Genomic DNA, 18039 nt, shown 5'->3' on the forward strand with positions numbered 1-18039 from the left:
TATAATTTATCATCTTTACTATATAACAACTATGTGCCAGGCATTGCACTGTGCAGTATATAACCCTATGGGTTAGCTTTTATTGTCCCTGACTTTCAGATAAGGACATTAGAATTTAGGGATATTAAATAATTGCCCAATTATATATAATTATTTAAGTAGTACAGCCAGAAACTTAGCATTGTTCAGTCTGACTCCAGTGCTTGTTTTCTTTATTTTTTTATATTTTTAAGTAAGCTCTTAGCCCAATATGGGGCTTGAACTCATGACCCTGAGATCAAGGGTTGTTTGCTCTACAGACTGAGACAGCCAGGTGCCCCCTCCAATGCCTGTTTTCTTAAACACAATACACAGTTGTCTCTCTGAGACAACTGGGTATGTCTATGAAAGTTTGGAACCACTGACAGAGCACGCTGTATGGATCTAAATGCTTGGTTGGAGCTGAAGGGCATACTAACACACTTGGAGTTCTCGAGTAAAGTTAGGTACAGGGACTCACCTTAATTCTTTTAAGCTGTTTCAATTACGTAAGAAAGGTAAAGTAACTTTATAAAAGCAAATATTAGATAAGTGGGAATATTTAAACATCATTATTATTACTCTGAAGTAGAACAAATTGAGGGAAGGGGTCGTGTTTATCTTCTGAAAAATGTGTTTGCAGGGGAATCATTTGAAATGATCGTTGTAAGCTTCTGGAGGATATTGCTTATATATTCTCTTGATCAACCACCTTCCTTTCTAGAGACACTCCCTGTACATACACAGCCACTACCTAGCAATAAATATTTGTGAGAACAAATATTATTCAAGCACCCACACACTCTTGACATTGTGTTTGTAAGCAGAAAACTTCAGCAGTGTTTTAGCAGTTTCAAGTCATTTACATTGTTTAAAGGAACAGATTAGCCATAACCTTATCTTGAATGGAGTTATATCTGAAGCATCAAAATTGTGACCCTAAATTATCATCACATTTAAAATGACATACACATTTGTTAAGAATTAGTTCAACTGGCTCTTCCTCTTCCTGTTCTTTTGTCTCCACCTCTTGTTTCCATCTCTTTTTTCTGGGAATGGGTTCTATAGTCATTAGGTTGGGGAATGCAGGGAGGCAGCCTCCCTCCCTTGTTGGAGGAAGCCAGAGGGTCCCAGATCAGGGAATTAGAGGCTGAGCCGGGTCCGGAGGGCATCCAGGTAGGAGCATGGCCCCATGTGGAGTCCTAGAGCCTGAGCACAGTGAGGTGGGTCCTCCTGCAGAGGGCAGGGGGCCCTAGATCTCAGCCTCTGAGCTGAGCAGAGTGACAGAGGCTTCTACACAGGGGCAGCCCAACATGTGGTGTCTGATCCTGATCAGAGGGTGTGGGTTAAGCATGCAGAAGAGCAAGCCGTGGAGGATGTCAGAGCCTGAGTGGGTGTGGAAGACATTTCTTTGAGGTCAAGAGTGGCAGTGACAATGGGATATTAGTCGCATACAGGGAGACTGAGCAAATAAGTAAAGCTAGTAAGGATAATAGGATCCGGGTTTTTCCCTAGAGAAGAAGGGAATGGAAAACTAGAGTGAAGCTTGTGGTTGTTGGATTGCAATTGACAGCACTGGCATAAATTCATGACTTTAGATCTGTCATGATCTTTCATGTCTATATATAAACAGATATAAATGTGTATATGTGTAAATGTATGGGTATAATGCATACATGTCACATATATTTACATATATGTGTGTGTATGAATATACATGCACGTATTAGCTCTGCCCACTGAGGTGGAGCAGTGATTTCCCAATAGTGATGAGTCAGATCTTGATCTTGATCTACATACCATTCTTTACTAATGGTAACTGGAGAAATGGCTGATTTTATGAATAGGGAGGAGAAAGTATAAGACAAGCCCTGAACCTCTTGTGCCAGAGAGCAATGAAGTGCTCAAAGAATGATGGGCCATGTCAAAAGGATACAAAAGCCAGAGGGCTCCCACTGAACAAGTCTAGGAAAAATTGAGCATCAACATAAATAATAATAATAATAATAAAATAAATAATACTAATGGACTTGTATGGATACTGATGGATACAAGTCCATTAGTATCCGCTGAATAATGCCCACTGAATAATACAGGTATTCATGAGTACATACCGATATAAATTAATTAAGTGAATCAATTGAAAGTTTGATGAGGCACAAAATAGTACCTAGTTTTAAAGTAAGTTCCCACAAATCTCATAAAGTAGTATTCATGAAAAGAGAAAAAGAACGACTTTATCATGGAGAAGCCTGGCAGACACCTCTTTAAACAAATGATCAAAGTAAAAACCATCAGCAAAGAGAGGAATAAAAATTATGGGCCATCTAATAGGATGCAATGAGAAGAATACAATATCACCTCTGTGATATATCTGCGAAAGGTCTCCTCCAAATCAAATTATATTACAACATCATCATACTGGATCTCTACTGGTCATAAGAGTCAAGAATGACTAAAGCTGAGACAGAGTGAAGGAGAATAGAAGGGACATGGTAGCTGAGGGCAACATGTAGTTCTGAACTGCAACCTTTGGCCGAAAAGTACATCTTCAGGACTTTTGTTGAAACTTCAGTGAGGTGTGGGATGAGATGGTAATGCATAAATGTCAGTTTCCCAATGTTAATGGCTGTATTGAGATGAAGTGGAGGGGGTTAGGTCTTTCTGGGAATGTACAGTCATGTTTTAGAGGGGAATGAGTCATCAGGTCAGCAGCTTATTCTCAGGTGGTTCAGGGGAAGAATTTTTTTTTTTTTAAAGATTTTATTCATTTATTTGACAGACAGCACAAGCAGGGGGAGCAGCAGAGGGAGAGGAAGAAGCGGGCTCCCCGCGGAGCAAGGAGCCTGATGCGGGGCTCGATCCCAGGACTCTGGGATCATGACCCAAGCAGAGGGCAGACGTTTAACCGACTGAGCCACCCTGGCGCCCCGGGAAGAACTCTTTATTCTGTACTCAAAACTCTTTTGTTTGAGATCTTTTGAAAAGAAGCAAAAAGAATTTCAACTCTTTCTGAGAAAGCTTTACTTAACATAGACATTAAGCCATAATGAGAATTGAGAAACTGTCATCAGTTTATGTAACTAAGTACCATTTTCCAAAGGAGTATTTGTCCTCAAACAGATTATAAGTGTGAAGGCTATTTGTCCTGGATTGTACTCTTTTGAAATTACTTTTGTATCATTGGCCTCCCATATTTCACAATATAATGTGACCCGAAGAAATAAACAACTAGGACTCACAGTGACGTAGAAGAAAAAACACCTGGGTGGCCCAGGCAGCAGAGTGTGCGACTCTTGATCTCAAGATTGTGAGTTCAAGCCCCATGCTGGGTGTAGAGATTACTTAGAATAAAATCTTGAAAAGGAAAGAAAAAAAGAAAAAACCTCACAACGTTTTATTAAAAATAAAACCCCCTACTCCTAATAAAACATAGTCACTGTTCACGCATAATAAAATACCTCAAATAACATATTGTCAATGTAGAAATAATAGATGTTATCTTTGAAAATGGTGTTATTCTTTTAACTGAAAATAAGATTTTTCTGCCATTTTTAAAGTGATTATATCATTACAAATGTATCTCTACTCCCAAGACAGAATCTTTTTTTATAGCCTTATAATGACATAGTTCTGAGATCCTGAGAGGGAATTTAGATATCTCATTTGATTGATCTTGAAGCCCAAAGTGCTTTCATGTTGTAGCCAAGAGTCTGGGTAGCTATTAGCTAGCACAGATTTCCTGGTTTGCATTTCAAAGCTCCGTCCAGCACTTAGTGCCTTTCCGTAAAAGGTCCTCAAAATAGGCCCCTAGCAAGGGTGGGGCTGGCAAAAAAGGGTGACAAGAAATGTTCTTGCTTTAAAATATCTACACCTAAAGTATATAGAACAGGACCTCGGGGTCACAGGGCCTTTTGAAGATTATTAAAAATCATCCCACTGAAGAATCAGAGTTGAGGATGTACCTGCTTTGAAATCAGGGTTTCTCAACCTTGGTATTATTGACATTGGGGCTGGATAATTCTCTGTCATGGGGGATTGTCATTGCAGAATGCTTCGCAGGATCTCTGGCCTCTCCTATGTAGTGGGTGCGTTGTGTTTCCAAAAAAGTTATGTTCGAGTCCTGACTGTGTGTACCCACGAAAGTGATTATTTGAGAGGAAGGTCTGCAGATGTAATCAAGTTAAAATGAGGTCATACTAGATTAGGATAGACCCTTAACCCAATGACTGGGGTCTTTATGAAAGAAACGAGAGGGAGATTTGGATACAGAGACAGACACACTCAGAGTGAAGATGGAGCCAGAGACAGGAGCCATGCAGCTACAAGCCACGGGATGCCGAGGGTTGCTGGCACCCACCAAAGCTAGAAGAGGCAAGGAGGGATTCTTCCTCAGAGTCTTCAGAGGGGGCAAAACCCTGCACCTTGATTTCAGGCTTCTAGCCTCCAGAACTATGAGAGAATAAACTTCTGTTGTTTTAAGCTGCCACATTTGTGGTAATATTTTTTCTCCTCGCAGCCCTAGGAAACGACTGTAACCTATTGGATACAAGTAGTAACCTTCTCCAAGTTGTGACATTCACATGCCTCCGGACATTGCTAAATGTCCCATGGGGCAAAAGTCAGCCCCAGTTGAGAACCACTGAACAGAATCTAAGTCTTATCAAAGAATAATCTAGTGGGTGAAACATTTGAAAAACCCACAGTCTTCAGAAAGAGCAGGAATCCTAGTCAGACCTTTGGGGTTTTATTTTTTAAGAGTTTTATTTGGCAAGGCACCTGGGTGGCTCAGTCGGTTAAGCAGCTGATTTCGGCTCAGGTCATGATCCCAGGGTCCTGGGATCAAGTCCTGCATCGGGCTCCCTGCTCAGTGGGGAGCCTGCTTTTCCCTCTGCCTGCCACTCCCTCTGCTTGTGCTCTCTCCCTCTCTCTCTCTCTTTTCTGTGTCAAATAAATAAATAAAATCTTAAAAAAAAAGTTTTATTTGGCCTAAGATTCACTGTTAGCATATCTTAATGACCATTTGGAGGTAGTTTGAAACAAGAGTTTTTATATCACCCTTCGAAATGTATTTTATTGCAATAATCCTATTTCAAAAAAAAGATCAATTTGTTTATATTTCCATGACCAAGGTTTAAAACCAGTTTTACAAGGCTTTGTAAAAGTGCACACTGTTCTTGTTATTAGGCTTTTTAATTGTTCTTCAGGTTTTTTCGTTGTTGGTCTAAAAATGGCCTTTTTTTTTTTTTTTTAAGAGAGAGTGTGTATGCATGTGCTCAAGTGGAGTGGGGGGCGGGGCAGAGAGGGAGGGAGAGGGAGAATCTTAAGCAGGCTCCATGCTCAGCACAGAGCCCAACGCAGGGCTCGATCTCACAACCCTGAGATCATGACCTGAGCCGAAATCAAGAGTTGGACGCTTAACCGACTGAGCCACCCAGGCGCCCCTAAAAATGGCCATTTTGCCCAATGGTTCTCATTCTATGTAGAAAAAATATGAGCTTCCTGTTTGTTTTTTTAATCTGTCCCTGACTTAGAAAGTCTGACTTACAAATGTCCCCATCAGGAATTTATTTTCTTGCCAAGCCTTCTTTTCTCTTTTCTTGACAAACTCTCTGTGGATTATAGTGTCTGGGAATCAAGATAGCCTCATTCTCCCCTTCTCTTCTTTCTACTATTGCCATTACAGACAGGATAGGAATACTGTATTTCTAGATTCCAGAAGTAGAACTCTAAAAGCACTGTTTATTAGAAATATTTGTACTTAGATATTTTAATGCCATAGTTTAGCCGTATCATGGCTTAAATCGCTTTTACAATTTGGCATGGGATCCTGTGGTTATATATAGCATTGCTTCCATGAGGAAATATATTCTGAATTCCAAACCTCTGTTTTCTAAGTAGTATATATTATCCACTCCTAAGTTACAGTGTTTTTGTAATTGGGCTGCACATTTATAATACTGTGTATCAGAATGCTAAAATTAAGATTTGTTAAAAACATTGTTAATTCTGCATATTGATAGCAATCAGTGCATTATATGGGGGAGAGAGAAAAAAAGAGAGAGTGATACTTATCCTAATAATAGCTTTTACTTACACCTTTCTCTAAATGAAGTCTAGACCCTTCCAAGATCATAAAATATAATAAAGATGTTTGGGGGGAATTTAGAGAAAATGCTTATTCTTAAACAGAGGTATGATTGAACTTATTTTCCCATTTAGAGAAAAGCAAATCTGAAGACCCAAGGCAGTGTTCTAGTGTTACTTATCCTCTTTTCTTTCTTCCCAATTTACTTCAATTAAAATGGAGCTCCAGAATTAAATATGTAAAAATGTTACTTTAATATTTTAAGTAGAAATTATAGCATGTTTATTTCTTTTAAAAATGTTAATAGCATAAATTATAAACCCATCTAGCAATGTCTATTTTAAAATGTAGTATGTGAAAAGTATTTAAGTAGAGACCATTTTGCTATTTCACATGAACTAGTAATAGGTGAAAATTAGGTTGTTATTCAGCTCTTTGATGCAACACCCTCATGCCCCATCGCCCCTGCAGAGGGAGGAAAATCTTTAATCTTTAGAAAAACTATTAGATGTTACTCCTTTATGTGGCAATTTTGCCACTGACTGTAAGAGAAGGCTGGGTGGAAAGTTTCCTGCAATGATTAGGAGAGGGGTGAGCGTGATAACTTGAGGAATGTATGCTATGATCTTGGCACCATCACTCAATCTCAGACTCTGCTGATCCTCCCTCTCTTCTCCATGGAATGAAACCCCGAGTAACAAGACAGGCGGAACTTAAATTAGGATCCCAAAGTCCTGCCTCTCCATTTTGTGTTTCTTTTCGTGACAACCTAATCCTTTTGGGGACGTGTTCAAACCACATCTGCCTGACTCTCTTGCCAATTTCCTTTTATTTATTTATTTATTTATTTTAAAGATTTTTAATTTATTTTTTAACAGAGAGAGAGAGACAGCGAGAGCGGGAACACAAGCAGGGAGAGTGGGAGAGGGAGAAGCAGGCTTCCCGCCGAGCAGGGAGCCCGATGTGGGACTGGATCCCAGGACCCTGGGATCATGACCTGAGCCGAAGGCAGATGCTTAAGGACTGAGCCACCCAGGCGCCCCTGCCAATTTCCTTTTAAACACCAATCTTCACCTCCTGTCAGTTGTCTTCCTACGGGAAGCAATAAAGTTTACATTCCCACTTCTTTGATTAAAAAAAAAAATCTATATCTATATCTATATCTTGGCCAAGCAAAGAACTCACTTTTACTATTCTAGTACCTTCCATAGACGGCCCTGCTTTTTCTACTCAAGACATTTGTGTACATTGCCTCTTGAAGGGACTTTTCCCGAAGGCAAAAAAATCACAAGAGTGACACATGTTCTTTTGCACTTGGGGCTTGTTCAGTGGAATCTGGAGCCTGATCAAGATAAATGCTTTAGAGGGGATATGAAGTTAGGGGACAGGTGGTGGCTGGTTTATGGATGTCTGTATTTTTAATATATGGACTGGCGGTGGGAAGTGGTCACAACATCTAGTATATTCTGGAGCTACCCAAACTTCCCTTCTCTTGAAGCTTGGCTTTTCTTTTCCCTCCTATTCCGTCAGCTTCTGTAAGCTTAGATTTTGTCCAGACCAAGTCTGGACTGCTCTTCTCTTCTTCTAATACAAGTAGGCTCTCCCATCCAGTCCTGATATTGAGAAATGGCAAAATAACACCAGCCCCTGAGCTCATCTCTGTGACATTGTCTCCACCTCTGTTCCACCTCCAGAGTCTCTCAAAGATGTAAATCAGGGGGCGCCTGGGTGGCTCGGTTGTTAAGCATCTGCCTTCAGCTCAGGTCATGATTCCAGGGTCCTGGGATCCAGTCCCGCATCGGGCTCCCTGCTCCACGGGTAGTCTGCTTCTCCCTCTCCCACTCCCCCTGCTTGTGGTCCCTCTCTCACTGTCTCTCTCTGTCAAATACATAAATAAAATCTTAAAAAAAAAAAAGATGTAAGTCAGGCTTCATCCTCTGCTGCTCACCTGCCAAGTTGGAAAATACACAGGCTAGTTATAGTCAATACTGTGAATGGGTGGCACCCTGAAATTTTAATGACTTTCAGTTACAAATTGTGGGCCTAAATCGATACTATTATGATCCATGTGGCCCTGTAGGGACCAAGGTTACTCAGCTTCATACTCCTTACCAGCATCAAGCATGTATCAGATGCTCTCTCTCTATTCACTTATTTAAATAAAATAAGAAGAAGGAATAAAGCACCTTTTTTCAGCTTATGTCACTTTCTTATTGCTGATGATAGTGTGACTACTACTACTAATATGAATAAATGATATTAGACCATCTTGAAGGATTATGGGCTTGTTTTAGGGGAAAAGGGTGTGATGAGAACCCTTACAATTATATTCAGCTCTGCAGGAGGCTAGGCCAAGAAAAGAGAACTCCTTAGCAAGAAACAAAGATATCAAAGCTTATGTTTTGCAAGTTTCACAGAACGGATGATATAGAACAGTTCATTCCTTCCCGTCCGCACCCTCCTGGCTTCCTATCCTTAAGTCAATAGCATCTGCTTTCATCTTCGTGAGATAGTTCCTCTTAAATGCAACTTCTAAGTGAGCTATGCCCAAGAATGGAAAAACAATTTTTTTCATTAGAAAAAGAATGTTGATAGGAACCTTTTTGGCTGTGTGTATATGTATGTGTGTGTGTGTGTGAGAGAGAGAGACAGAGACAGAGACAGAGAGAGATGGAGACAGAAAGAATATGAATGAATGAATATTAGATGTGAGTGGAAGAAATGTTTTGTATTCTTGATAGCCCAGTGAGAAACTCAGGGCATATTTTCCTGTGTAATCACTGTCAGAGGGTGCAGTGATTTACATATTAAATTCATTAAAGGATTACTTTATGAGAAAGTGCCCTCCACCTTCCAAAGCTGCTTTAGAAGTGATCAAGCCTTTGGAACACAGCTTACTGGAGAGCGAGGTTCTGCTAGGTAGATATTTTTATTAGGCAATATTGTAAAAGCTTTGCATAAGCTGAGGCAACAAAGGTGATCACTAACTTTGATAATATTTTTCATACACACAAGAAAAGAACTGGAAATCTAATTTTGGACTAGGAGTAAGTTTCTGAGCAGAGTATTAAGAAAGTGAAATAAAAAAGGCTCAGGTTTAATTTAACTGAATGAGAATGAGAGGTTTTAAGAATGCAGCCAAGACTGCAGTCATAAGCCTTTTCCCCTTTTCTGACTTATTTGATAGAGTTGGGGTGGTTTTTATGGGAAGTAGGTTCTGGTACCCCACAGTCAAAGAACAGTAGCCAGTGTACAAAAAGAAAAAAAAAGCAGCAGCAGCAGCAGGAGCTTTGAGGAGAGAAGGAGGGAGGAAATAGAAACTTTTTTTTTTTCAGTAAAGGTTTTGAAAAGATGAGAGAGATGACAGAGGAGACCCACAAGTCAGTTTGGTAGAGGGTGACCCAGTCTGTAACTGTAGCTGGAAAACAGCAGAAACTCTCACTGTACAGCCATTTTCTCTTCTCTCTCCTCATTTTATGCCCTTTATTATGGTCTCTCTGTCTCTCTTGGTTCACTCATCTTTTTTCTGCCTCTTCATGTCTGTCTTTTTCCTGGCACTCTTATTTAATTCTTCAGTGTCTTCATCTATGTTTTATAAAGAAACTACAAATGGTAGGATAACAAAATAATTTTTTTAAGCTACTTGATGTAAATCAGGGATTTTTCAGTAAAGAAAAGAACACAGAAAAAGTTGGAAATGTGGTCGCATTTAATAGCCCAATATATGTCTGAATATCTGTGAATGTACGAGATCTAGCTCCTCAGAGCTTCCTGAAAACTTATTTTTCACAAATAGTATACAATATAGCATTTCAGCTGCTACAAACTAGCTTGTAGTCATTTCATCTTGATAATAATATGCAATCACATTTTCTTTTTCTTACAGCTTCACCTCTTACAAGTCTACCCATCCGAGAAGAAATGATGACAAAATATTCTAACCTTTCCTTGGGGAGTCATAACATATCACTGACTGGTAAATGTGTTGCCTTTCAAATAATACAGTGCCCCCAAAAGTTTTTATTTTTAAGCAAGCCATTGCATTTTCCCTCATAAATTATTAATCCTTGCTCATGGTCTGGTGGGAGAAACATGCCAGTACCTCATACAATTAGAACATAGGATGTGGGAGTCTACCGCAATGAAGGCAGTGTGCTCTGTGTGCTGGGAGGGGGCGGCTGGTCAGACGTGGGAAACCTAAGAAGGACTCTCTAGAAGAAGGACACCTGAGAAGAAGGGAAGGTTCATTTCAATTGGCAGAGACTCTTATGTTTTCATCAGTTCTTGCTGGTGCATCCATTCAAATCTCTCTGCATTGAAGGGGGAATTCGTATATCCACTGGAAGACCTTTAGGCAGGGAAATTAAAGATGCTATCAAATGAGTCGATGACAGTGCTATGGAAAAATAAGTAAAGCATTCTGCACTGAAGCTCAGCTCGGCTTTCTTTTTCACAGTTTTGGATTCCACTGGTTCAAAAGTAATCTCAGGTTTTTTAAATGAGTAAGAATAGTTGTCTATTTTAGGAACAATGTTATAGGTATAAGTAGAATTTAAAATATTGTAAATGCATTTACTGAGTCAGTAACATGTTTTATCCAGTTACTTGTCCAGTCTTTAACTGTCCTTTAATCTTAAGAACTGTTTCTCTCTTTCTCATATGAATGAAAGGTATGCTTCCCCTATCTCCCATCTGATACCGAAGGAATGTTTGCACTGCCCTTTTTTGGTAGAACAATTTTTTTATGATTTTGTACAACTCCTGTTTGTTCTCGGTCTCTATTCCGATATTTGGAGTTTATTCTTGATTGTAAAAAGTAATTACAGGGCGCCTTGGTGGCTCAGTCAGTTAAGCATCTGCCTTCAGCTCAGGTCGTGATCCCGGGGTCCTGGGATCAAGCCCTGAGTAGGGCTCCCTGCTCAGCAAGGAGTCTGCTTCTCCCTTTCCCTCTGCCTCTCCCTCTGTTCATGCTCTCTCTCTCTGTCAAATAAATAAATAAATAAAACTTTTTTAAAAAGCACTTACAACACTCCTATGTTATTTTTTTAATTCATTTTTCATTAATCGTATACAATATAGCATTTTAGCTGCTTCAAACTAGCTTGTCATTTCATCTTGATAATAATATGCAATCACATTTTCTTTTTCTTACAGCTTCACCTCTTACGACTCTACCCATCCAAGAAGAAATGATGACAAAATATTCTAACCTCCCCTTGGAGAGTCATAACATAACACTGACTGGTAAATGTGTTGCCTTTCAAATAATTTTTGAAGCCATGTTTTCATGTTCTAGTTGTTGATTTCCTCTGTCAGATGAAATTTTTCTTAAAGAGAGATCCATATGAGAACATAAGTTTGCAAATCCTTTGACTGTCTGGGTCATGTTGGCAGCAACATACCCCTTACTTTACCCAGGAGGGACCCTGGGGAAGAAAGGGTTAGGTGTCCAGGAAGAGAGAAAAAAAGTGGACTTTTTAGTTGGTTATTTACTTAACCTGTTTGGAGGGTTTAACTCCTAACTACTCTTTTATTGTAATACTATTAAAACCAGTATTCTTGCTGTTATGAAGAGACCAAGTGTTCAGAGTTGTCTGGTAGTTACCTTCTGCCTTAGCTTGATCAAACGTTAGTCGTTTTTTCTTCCTCCCAGGCCCCTGAACTTTGTTTTGCCCCAAGTCTGAGCAAGCACTAACGCTTGACCACAGCCTGATCATGCATCCTGCTTCCCCCCACTAGTTTATCCCATTTCCTCTGAAAAGTTCCTGCTAGCCTGCTTACCCCTCTCTATAAGAGGAAAGCGTTTCTGTTCGATGTTGAGATGCTTGCAGACGGATCCTTGGAGCATCTTCCTTATTGCAATAGGCTTTTTGAATAAAATCTCTTCTTAGATAAGTCTGGATTGTTTTTATTTTACAAAAGAAAAGATTTGACATTCCTTTTGAAAGACTGGATTTCCAAGCTGTGGTCGACATGGTTTGCATTTCCATGTAGGTTGTTCTGGTTGCCTTCCCATCAAAAAGTTTGGTCTTAGGAACTGTCTTCCTGAAATACAGAAGTTAAATCTGAAGATATATTTATGCTTACTAGGAACCATAGGCTTTCTTCCTATTGCTGTCACTAGGATTTTTAACCTCCTTTATGAATGGAATGTTTTCATGTTGTCGTATTATTGTTTACTTGAATTGCATATATTTCTATGTTGTCCCTGTGAGATCAAGCTCCGCGTCAAGCTCTGTGCTGGGAATGGAGCCTGCTTAAGATTGTCTCTTTCCCTCTCCCTCTGCTCTCCTGTTCATGCGTGCACACTCTCTCTCTCTCTCAAAAAAAAAAAAAAAAAAAAAAAAAGGGGGTTGTTAACATTGAATCTCACCAAAAAGTTAGATGATGGTGCTAAGTAACAGGTCATGGGACCTCCTAGCATAAGTGGGATGTGGGATAGGGAACCAGATCGGTTATAATCCCATTCCTTCCCTTGTCTGCTGCTTATGTTCAAAATCTTCCCAGTCTTTAAGAATTAAGTCAAAATCTTCGTCTTCTATAAGGCACATACAGAGAAATACTATTTTTGTTTCTTTGATATGTATTTAGCATTTTTAATTTATAAGTAAAAGTGAGTTGATCTTTAAAAATATTGAAACATTTTATTTGTAGTAATATATAGTAAGTTAGAGAATCTGAAAACCTAGAAAATTTAAAATGTTGCAAACATTCTTTTAAATATTTAGCTAAATACAAAAAATAAAGACAATTTCTGCTGACCAAGACTGGGTGACCAGGCAGCACGCCTATACAAATTGAAGTCATGTTAGTGTTCCTTGTGTTTGTCGACAGGGCATTTGAGTTCGAAGAGCCACAGATCTAAGAACAAGGCCTTGAATCTAGATGAGGAGGGGAACAGGAACTCAAAATTCCCAGAAAGCTGATCTTTCCAGAAAACTGAAACTGAAAACCCGCGGAAGGCTATATAAAGACTGTGAAAAAAGCTCTATCTGGGAGGAGGGGAGGGATGGGCAACAGCAGTAGATCAACACAAGGCCATGAGCAGTTGGCTTCCTGGTTTTAGCCTTGTTCTGAATCAAATGCAAAGACTCCCTTGAGTACTCGAAGTCAAAGGCCTGCCCTCAATGACATTTAGATTGCAAATTTACGGTACCTGCATTATACAGGAGCCTGCGAGCTGAGAAAGAACACAAACATGACCCTGGTTCTGCAGGAAAGTGAATGAATGAAAAACATTTATGGAAGGACACATTGCCTGCTCTGGCTATGGAATCTGGCCTGAGGACTTGGCTCCCAAATATAAAATACAGTGATGTAGACCCCAAGACTGAGAGTTAACTAAGGAACGGTAGGATTGGATTGTCCAGAACTTCAGATTACAGAAATAGTAGGTGGAGTTATAAAAGAAATACTAAAAGAGAAAAGAATATTATGCTATCAAAAAAAAAAAAAAAAGGTAAAACATGCTTGAAAAATAGCCAAACAGAATTTCTGGGGATAAAAACTCAATTTGTCCGAGGAAGTCAAAACCCTTTTGATCACTCCCTACTTCTGTCTCAGCTGAACTCTTTCCAGGGGTAACCTCTGTTCATACAGTACTATGTAACATTGTTTTGTATTCTTTAATATTAGTGGTTTAAACCCATATGTATTGTTTTGAATATTTTTTATTGTCAATCAGTGTTAATTCTTGAGATCTAGCCATATTACATGGACATACCTTATTTCTTTTACTTGTGTGCACAGTTAAACATACCAGTTTTCTTAGACATTTTCCTCTAAATGGACCCTAGTTTGTTTAAATTTTTTTCTGTTGTAAACCTTCAATAATGAACACTTCTTTCTACGTATCTCTCTCTGGGAATGACTGTGTGTGTTCCTTTAGGAGATAAATGCCACAGGGTTGAATTGCTGAATTAGAAGTTATGTGCATTTTATTTATTTTATTTTTTAAAAGATTTTATTTATTTATTTGACAGAGACACAGCAAGAGAGGGAACACAAGCGGGGGGAGTGGGAGAGGAAGAAGCAAGCCTCCTGCAGAGCAGGGAGCCCAATGTGGGGCTCGATTCCAGGACCCTAGGACCATGACCTGAGCAGAAGGCAGATGCCCAACCACTGAGCCACCCAGGCGCCTGCATTTTAATTTTAATACATACTTGCAAATTGCCCTCCAAAGTAACAGTTTACCTTTTCCCTCACTCTCATATTTGACTGTCATCGTCCTTAGTTCCTGACCAGCACCACCTGATATTATTAAACTCTTTCATCTTTGCCAGCGTGAGTGCTAAAAGCTGTATCACTGTTGTTTTAATTTGTGTTTTGGAATTGGACATACTTATATGTGTGTGTGTGTGTGTGTGTGTGTGTGTGTGTGTGTGTGTGTGTGTGTCTGTGTCTGTTAATATCCCATATCCATTTTCCTGTTGTGTTTATATACTTTTAAACTGATGTGAGACAGCTATACATTTTAAATACTAATTTATACTTTCTATTGAAATTGTAAATATTGTCTCCTAGTTGTCTTTAAACATTTACATTGTGTTTTTTATTGTGAAGAAGTTTCATTGTTTTGTTTTCTCCTATCATTTTTACAGAAGTATTTTCATAGTTTTTTACCCTTCAGTTTTTAACCCTTTTGAAATACAGTTTTATGTACTGTGTGTGAAAGGTCACTAACTTTATTAAATTATTTTTATATAGAGAGCCAAGGTCTCAACACCCTCTACTGAATAGTTCTCCTTTTTCCTACAGTTTTGAAATATCACCCTAATCATATTCCAAATTCCTATGTGCTATTCTGTTCCTTTATTGTTTCAGTGTTTTTCAAACATTCTATAGAGTTGGGCAAAATAAGAAATTTACCTTGTAACCTGTGTACCACCCATGCACACACATGGGGAAACACATACGCACAATAAACAAATGTTCGTTAAGCAACACCCACGCCTCACAGGTGTGTTACACTGGTAGTTTCTTCTTTTTCAATCCTTTAAAAAAACAAATTTGGTGATAACTATTAACTTGACTTCCTGACCGCTAATAATTTCCAACTTGCAATCCAGAAAATTCTACCTAATTTCTTGGTATTTTGTAGCATCATTAACACATTAATATTATTTTTGAAATATTATGATACATCTTTATATCTTTGTTCTTTTTTATTTTAACAGGTTTTCCAATGTCCTACATTTTCACTCTTTCATGTAGATTTTTTTGGAATCAAGTTCCACAACAAATACTTCTTGGATTTTGACTGATTTTTTACTAAATTTGTAGAATAATTTGTAGGAGACTTAATGATTTTATGATATTGCATTATCACCTATAATTTAGATCTCATTTGAGTTAGGATTCCTATTACATTAATTTTTTTTTCCTTTTTAAAAAGTATTTAGAGCACTTGGGTGGCTCAGTCGGTTAAGCTTCTGCCTTCGGCTCGGGTCTTGATCCCAGGGTCATGGGATTGAGTCCCGCATTGGGTTCTCCAGTGGGGAGCCTGCTTCTCCCTCTCCTGCTCTCCCTGCTTGTGCTCTCTCTGTCAAATAAATAAATAAAATCTTAAAAAAAAATAAAAATAAATAAATAAATGAAAAGTATTTAAAAATTATATGTACTTAAGGTGTACAGCATGATGGTTTGATATATATATATGGTGAAATGTTGCTACCATCAACTAATTAACATATCATTTCACAAACTTTTTTTTGTATGATTAGCTTACCTGAAATCTACTATCTAAGCATATTTCCAGTGTTCAATACAGTATTATTAAGTAGTGTCTTCATGCGTATACATTAGCTCTCTAGTCTTATCCTACATAATTGCAACTTTGTACTTTTTGACCAAAATCTCCCCATTTTCCTCCAGTCCCTCAGTCCCTGGTAACCATCCTTTTACCCTCGGTTTCAATAAGTTCATCTTTTTTCTTTACTTTTTTAGATTCCACATATAAGTGAAAAAATGCAGTATTTGCCTTTCCCTGTCTGGCTTATTTCACTTAGCATAATGTCCTCCAGGTTCGTCCACGTTATTGTAAAAGGCAGAGTTTCCTTCTTTCTCATACCTGAGTAATAGTCCATCTTCTTTACCCATCCTTCTTTCTGTGGGCACTTGGGTTGTTTCCACATCTTGGCTCTCATAAACAATGCTGCAGTGTTCATGGTAGTGCAAATATCTCTTTGGAATCCTGATTTCATTTCCCTTAGATATATACCCAGAAATGGGATTGCTGGATCGTATGGCATTTCTATTTTTGTTTTTTGTGGAAGCCCCATACTGTTTTCCATAATAGCTGTACCAATTTACAATCCCACCAGCAGTGTATAAGAGCTCTCTTTTCGGGGCGCCTGGGTGGCTCAGTCGTTGAGCATCTGCCTTTGGCTCAGGTCATGATTCCAGGTCCTGGGGTCGAGCCCCGCATCGGGCTCCCTGCTTGGTGGGAGGCCTGCTTCTCCCTCGCCCACTCCCACTGCTTGTGTTCCCTCTCTCGCTGTGTCTCTCTGTCAAATAAATAAATAAAATCTTTAAAAAAAAAGAGCTCTCTTTTCTCATGTAGCTGTTGATCATTTGTATCTCTTCTTTAAAGAAATGTTTATTCAGGTCCTTTGCCCATTTTTAAATTGAGTTATTTGTTTTCTTGCTTTTGAGTTGGTTGTGTTACTTATATATTGGGGATATTAGCCCCTTATCAGATTATGGTTGGCAAATATTTTCTTCCATTCTGTAAGTTGCCTCTTTACTGTGTTGTTTATTATGCAGAAACTTTTTAGTTTGATTAATTCTACATGTTTATTTTTGCTTTTGTTGTCTATGCTTTGGGGCTCATATCCATGAAATCAATGCCCAGACCAGTGTCAAGAAGTTTTTCCCCTGTGTTTTCTATTTCCCTAGTTTTATGATTAGGATGGAAACCAAATTCTAGAATATGCCAAAGACCTAAGGAGGAAAGACAGCAAGAAACCTTGACACAGTCTGGTTAAGAACAAACTGAGGGTTCTAGAGGGGAGGGGGTGGGGGGATCGGTTAGCCTGGTGATGGGTATTAAGGAGGGAATGTTCTGCATGGAGCACTGGGTGTTAAACGCAAACAATGAATCATGGAACACTACATCAAAAACTAATGATGTAATGTATGGTGATTAACATAACATAATAATAAAAGATATTGTTGCTAGTACTGTACTCTTGATATCAATGCTCAGGGTAAAGGCACGTAGTAGATTTTTAGTATAATTGTGAATGGATGGGTAAGTGAAAGGCATGTAGCCCGTGTTCAGTAAATAAGTGTTGAATGAATGGGTAAATGAAGAAATGATACCTTATCATTGCTAGACATTTGCCATTGCTGTTGTGATTAATTTCTCAATTTTGCCTAGGTCCTTAAGTCATTCCCTCTAACTTTAAAGTCCTAGGTGGGAGGATATGATTAGTCAAATGTCATTGCCCTTAGCCTCAGAGAATTAGAAGGAATATTTTTGGCTTACATAGTGACTGAGGGGGCTTTGCTTCTCATTAAAACTTACACAGAGGGGAAGGGTTTTCAGATTCTGGTTATCCAAAAATATAATAGTCCACTACCAGAGTGTTGGATTAATTTTGTGTTAATTATTTGGAAATGATAGTAACCTATTTGATTGCTGAAACAGTTTAACTATTAGTTGTATTTTCTCTCTAACTGATATGAAAAGTTGTTGCAATATTGTCCTTTATGTTGTAGAAAAATGTATTTAATTGGTGGATTATTACTCAATGCTATACCCTCCAATTAAGTACCACATTATTCAAAACAAGAAGAAATGTGCCTTTCTAAAATTCAAATGGAACCATGTCCCTTTTAAATTTTTCTTTGAAATAATTTTAAATCAGTTTAGAAAGTAGGGAAATAACCATTATACCTGGTACTAATGGAAATGGAGGAAAATTGTGACC

General features: G+C 38.6%; 1 protein-coding gene across 2 annotated transcripts in view; it reads left to right on the forward strand.

Moving 5' to 3' along the window:
* Positions 1-18039, forward strand: part of EMB (embigin) — a 42519-nt gene that overhangs the window by 2150 nt on the left and 22330 nt on the right. For both annotated transcript variants that reach the window (XM_027606246.2, XM_027606245.1), the window contains exons 2-3: positions 9993-10082; positions 11261-11350. In XM_027606246.2, coding sequence (XP_027462047.1) covers positions 9993-10082; positions 11261-11350 — 180 coding nt within the window. The remainder of the gene's footprint in view (positions 1-9992; positions 10083-11260; positions 11351-18039) is intronic.

This window comes from Zalophus californianus, chromosome 5, assembly GCF_009762305.2.
Source record: "Zalophus californianus isolate mZalCal1 chromosome 5, mZalCal1.pri.v2, whole genome shotgun sequence".
Taxonomy (NCBI): Eukaryota; Metazoa; Chordata; class Mammalia; order Carnivora; family Otariidae; genus Zalophus; species Zalophus californianus.